This window comes from Otolemur garnettii, unplaced genomic scaffold (genome assembly GCF_000181295.1).
Source record: "Otolemur garnettii isolate 467f Iridium unplaced genomic scaffold, OtoGar3 scaffold00003, whole genome shotgun sequence".
NCBI classification, from domain to species: Eukaryota; Metazoa; Chordata; class Mammalia; order Primates; family Galagidae; genus Otolemur; species Otolemur garnettii.
The window spans coordinates 21,412,702-21,417,945 of record NW_003852398.1 but is presented as its reverse complement, the minus strand read 5'-3'; the positions used below and the strand labels follow the sequence as shown (position 1 = coordinate 21,417,945).

The following is a 5,244-nucleotide window of genomic DNA, read 5'->3' as shown; positions in this document are numbered from 1 at the left end:
GCCTTAGCCACTTGAGCCACAGGCGCTGAGCCTGCTTCCTGGTTTTAAAACAATTTTCCATCATGAAACTCTTGTCCCTAAGTAATAATGGATATGTTGCCTGGTACAAAGCTCAAACAGTAGAATATACTTTTGTTCTAAGAGAACTTATAGAAAAATGGTTCATACAGGGATACAGCAATTCTTCTAATTAGAGACAAATTTGTCCTAGTTTACTGAAAAAAAAAATCTCCTTTTGACAAGTGATACTACTTTTCTATCTGTGACCTTAAGAAAAGCTACAGACCTCTTTACTCCAGACCTGCATATTCCAAGGTTGTCATTTTATGAATTTAGAAGAAACTGAGAAATCCTAATAGCTTCTAAAACATGAATTATTTCAGATACTTAAGAAGGTATCTACCACATAGTTTAAGAAAAAAATAATTACTGAGAGAGCTGAAGTCCCCTGAATATCCCACCTCAATCAAATCTCTCTCCTCCTCAGACCTCTTTCTTTTCTTCCTTTACCCAGAGGTAAAAAATTGTAAATTTGTGTTAAATCATTCCTAGCCTTTCTTTGTATATATTCCTAATACATACCGCAATACAGCAGAACCTCCATAGTCAATCACCTCCCTAAATCGACCACCTCCTTAAGTTGACCTAATTTTCACAGACTGCACATAGACCACTTATACTCAATGAACGTTACTTATGCTGACCACTTCTGGATGTTGGCCAGTCTGTTACAGTCTCTTGGGTGGTCAATTTACAGAGGTTCTACTGGGTGTAAAATACATAATATACATTTTAAAATTTCATATAAATAGTATTATGTAATCCATCTTTCTGCAGCTTACTTTTTTCACTCAATCTGTTTGTGAGTCATACAGGTTGATACACGTAACTCTGTACCTGGTCTCTGATCATTTATACTATTATATCAGTATTACATTATGCAAATACACCACAATTTATTAAGTTTCCTTTTGAAGGGCTTCCATTTTTTTTGCTATAACAAACATTGCTGTTGGGAAGGGCGACCGGAAAGATCACCTATATATCTGTCTAACAAGGGTACAAGCAAACTTTTCTAGAACTAGAATATAAATGTTTTGACACAATGACTAAGCAAATGACATGAAATCTATGTTAACCAGCATGATGAAAGTATTTCAAATTGTATATGAAAACACTACACTGTACCCCACGTTTGCATTAATGTATACAGCTATCATTTAATTAAAAAAAAAGAGAGAAATAAAGAAACAAAGCTTTTCAATGTTAAAAAAATAAAATTTATTTAATGAAGGAAACAAACAAACAAACAAACATTGTTGTTCATTTTCATTTTTTTTTTTTGAGACAGTCTCACTATGTCACCCTGGGTAGAGTGCTGTGGCGTCACAGCTCACAGCAACCTCAAACTCTCGGGCTTAAGCAATTCTCACCCTCCCAAGTAGCTGGGACTACAGGTGCCTGCCACAATGCTGGGCTATTTTTTGGTTGTAGTTCTCATTGTCATTTGGCAGGCCTGGGCTGGATGTGAACCCGCCAACTCCGGTGTATGTGCCTGGTGCCCCAGCCACTGAGTACAGGTACTGAGCCTGTTCATTTTCTTTTATACACATTAAGATAATTTTAGGTTTGATGTCTAGTAATATAACTGGCAGGAGGTAAGATGTGTATATCTTTGCTTTATTGGAAAGTACAAAACTGCACTCTGCAAAAAAGTTCTATCTATTATACTTTCTGTATATCATATAACTATACAAGGGAAAATACTGGCCTTATTTTGAAAAAAGAATAGAGGGTGGCACCTGTGGCTTAAAGGAGTAGGGCGCTGGCCCCATATGCCAGAGGTGGTGGGTTCACACCCAACCTCAGCCAAAAACTGGGGGGGAAAAAAAAAAGAAAAAAATACAGTACATCAGTCTTCAAAGATTATACATCGAAAATCACCAAGTTATATAATGCAACTGTCATGAAATTGGTAATTGTGAAATTTGAATCAAACTTTGAGGATAATCAATGAAGATTGTCCAAGTAAGTGAGATCTGCTTATTCTCTCCAGTACCTCCACTGCCACACTGCTCCCACTTCACAAGATCACCAATCCACAGACTCTTACATTTTCACTATCATTCATCTACACTTGCCTCCCTATCCTTCCTCAAAGCTCCACAGATTTCATGATCTATCATTACAATCACTTTTTAAAAACCACTATTAGAGCCCTTGTCTCTTTCTCCGTCAAGGATATTCATGGTACAAAACTCCAAAACTGGCCGAATCCAACCATCTCCTTTCTCAATTAGTTTGAGTGGTTTACTTTAAATTTGTGACTTCGATCTTTAGCATGGCACTCAACAGTAAACAACGGACCTACAATTTTCCCTAGTAAGTTCATTTTCCTACACTGTGAGACGACTATTTTCAAACCTTCATCCATTCCAATTGAATATTGAACCTGACTCTACCACTTATGCCTGAGAAAATCAGAAAACATATAATGGAATATCCTGCTCTTTCAAATAGTTCTATCTAGCAACTTGTACCTATTTCCATATTCTCAGCTGTTCTATTTGTCGTTTGACTCCAACTTCTCTCTTTTCAACATCACTGCTGTATTTATTAGTTTACTCTTGCAACCAGCTGGCCTTCTTTTTAAGCCTCACTTCCATCAACATAAAAACATGCCGGCTCGACGCCTGTGGCTCAAGCGGCTAAGGCGCCAGCCACATACACCTAAGATGGTGGGTTCGAATCCAGCCCGGGCCCGCCAAACAACAATAATGGCTGCAACCAAACAATAGCTGGGCATTGTGGCGGGGGGCTGTGGTCCCAGCTACTTGGGAGGCTGAGGCAGGAGACTCGCTTGAGCCCAGGAGTTGGAGGTTGCTGTGAGCAGTGAAGCCATGACACTCTACTCAGGGGCTCAGCTTGAGGCTCTGTCTCAAAAAAAACCCCCCAAAAAACATAAAAACATGCCCTTGGTATCTTCCATTTAATACTCCTATGATAAATAACATCTACTTCCCATGGCTTTATGTCTACACAAATTTTTACAAGTTTTGTGAAAAAGTTGTCTCTGCCTATCTCCTTTACCTTACCCCACCCTACTCCCAGTCACTTGAATTTGCCCCAGTCAGACTTTCTCTTTCAACATTCTAGTAAATTTGTTTATGCCAAATCTTTAAACAGATATCTTCAAACAAGAAGTACATGAAGTGGTAAGGAAAAAAAGAATGTTCACTTAGGCAGCTCATGTCAAACAATGCTGATGATCAACAAGGAGACAGATCCCAATGGCACATCACTTTTTTAATCTTAAGGGAATGCTCAGAACAAGAGAACAAAGCAGCGTCTTCTGATACTGTGGGAGTTCATATCATACCCCAAGGACATTATAGTGGGAGAAAAAGGTGAAAGAAGACACTACATTTGGAGGCTGAATGGAGGAAGGAGACATCAACAATGATGAAAGTACAGTATCATGGAAAACAAAGAAACAAAAACAAGTAGTTAATATAGAGTTTCCTTCGAGGAATGAAGGGATGGGAGAAGGTAAAGCAAATGTAAAATATGATCATAAACAGAAATAAATCATCATTACATACGGCATAGTACTTACCCAATGGCTATGAAATCTTCATGATGAGGTGAACAAGTAAGACAGAAAATTGTCCTGGGTTCTATAAAGAGGTGCTGACTGTCACTTCTGTTGAGCCAGTAACAGAAAACTACTCCTTTTTCATCTCCAGATACTACTAAGTCCTTTACTTGAGGAGACCAATGCAATGCTGATATTGTATGCTTTAAAACAAAACAAAAATGTATGTTTCTCATTTGTCAATGCTGAACTTTTACTTAATTTTTAACCTGTATCACAAACCAGCATAATGATAGCTGCATTTGAGGTACTTAAAAATACCTGGTACTATTTTTTTTTTTTTTTTTATTAAATCACAGCTGTGTACATTAATGCACTCATGGGGTACAAGATGCTAGTTTTACATACAATTTGAAATGCTTTCATCAAACTGGTCAACATAGCCTTCACGGCATTTTATTAGTTATTCCATTAAGACATTTATATTCTACACCTGGTACTATTTGTATAGCAACACTATAGTAACAAAAATTATGTGAAAATTTAAACTACCGAGGACCAAAGAATCATTAGCATATTTTTCTTCTTTTAATAGCTTAATGAAAAGTTCTTTCAAAGATTAAGCAGGTCTTTCCGCTTCCTTTATTTGTTCTCTGAATATTCAAAGTAGGTATGTCAAGTAACCATTTAGTTTAAAAATCAGCTTCATTCACTCATTTACAATTTATATCACAAATCTATCTCATGTGAATGACCAGAGAGTAAACGCTGTAGAACTGTGAAGGTCATACTGTTCTTGTTTCATCTATTCGACCGCTGTAGCATGAAAACAGCCACCGATAATACTCAAATGGATAAAACTATTTGCAAAAACAGGTGGCAGGGCACTTTGTCCGGCAGGTTTGTATGTATCTCCTCCCAAAAAGTTGAGACACATACTATATATGATTTCTTATCTAATTAACAAACACAATTATACAAGTTGTGCTTGCACAGATGAGCTAGCAAAACTATACTCGAAACAGAAGAACCCTCAGCACAGTCATATAAAAATAGTCTGAGAAATCAGTAAGCCACGGTACCTGATGAAGCGAGTGTTCTGTTACAACTTTTTTTGTCTCTACATCCCAGATTTTCACAGTACCATCATCAGAGCTGGTGGCACAGAGGTTGTACTGACCAGGGTGATGAGAAAATGTGAAGCCAGATACTCTATCCGTGTGTCCCACCAACTCTCCTATGACTTCAAGCAAAACGAGACCTTAGGTTAATTAAAGGGCTAGAGAAAATTCTTCGCAGAATCCGTGTTGTTGGACGATGAGTAAACAAATGCGGTGGAGTTGCTATGTATAACAAAGTATCCACGGACTCGCTACCAGAACTCCCGAGTGCTAGCAGGACACTTCAGATATATCACTGTATCTCTTGACAAATGACCTCAACCCTCTAAACTGTAAAATGATGTTGAATCCTGTGCTGTACTTAACTCACAGGCTGGGAAGCAGCTCAAATGAAGACTGTTAAAGTGCTTCTTTTTTTTTTTTTTTTTTTTGAGACTTTTTAAAAAGACTTTGAGTCTTAACTATGTCGCCCTCGGTAGAGTGCTCTGGCATCAGAGCTCACAGCAAACTCAAACTCCTGGGCTCAGG

The 5,244-nt window shown here is 37.9% G+C and overlaps 1 protein-coding gene across 2 annotated transcripts in view; it reads right to left on the bottom strand.

Moving 5' to 3' along the window:
- The window catches only part of GEMIN5 (gem nuclear organelle associated protein 5), a 61,359-nt gene that overhangs the window by 55,139 nt on the left and 976 nt on the right, over positions 1–5,244 (bottom strand). For both annotated transcript variants that reach the window (XM_003782011.2, XM_012808679.2), the window contains exons 2-3: positions 4,678–4,838; positions 3,617–3,798 (exon numbers count right to left, since the gene is read on the bottom strand). In XM_003782011.2, coding sequence (XP_003782059.1) covers positions 3,617–3,798; positions 4,678–4,838 — 343 coding nt within the window. The remainder of the gene's footprint in view (positions 1–3,616; positions 3,799–4,677; positions 4,839–5,244) is intronic.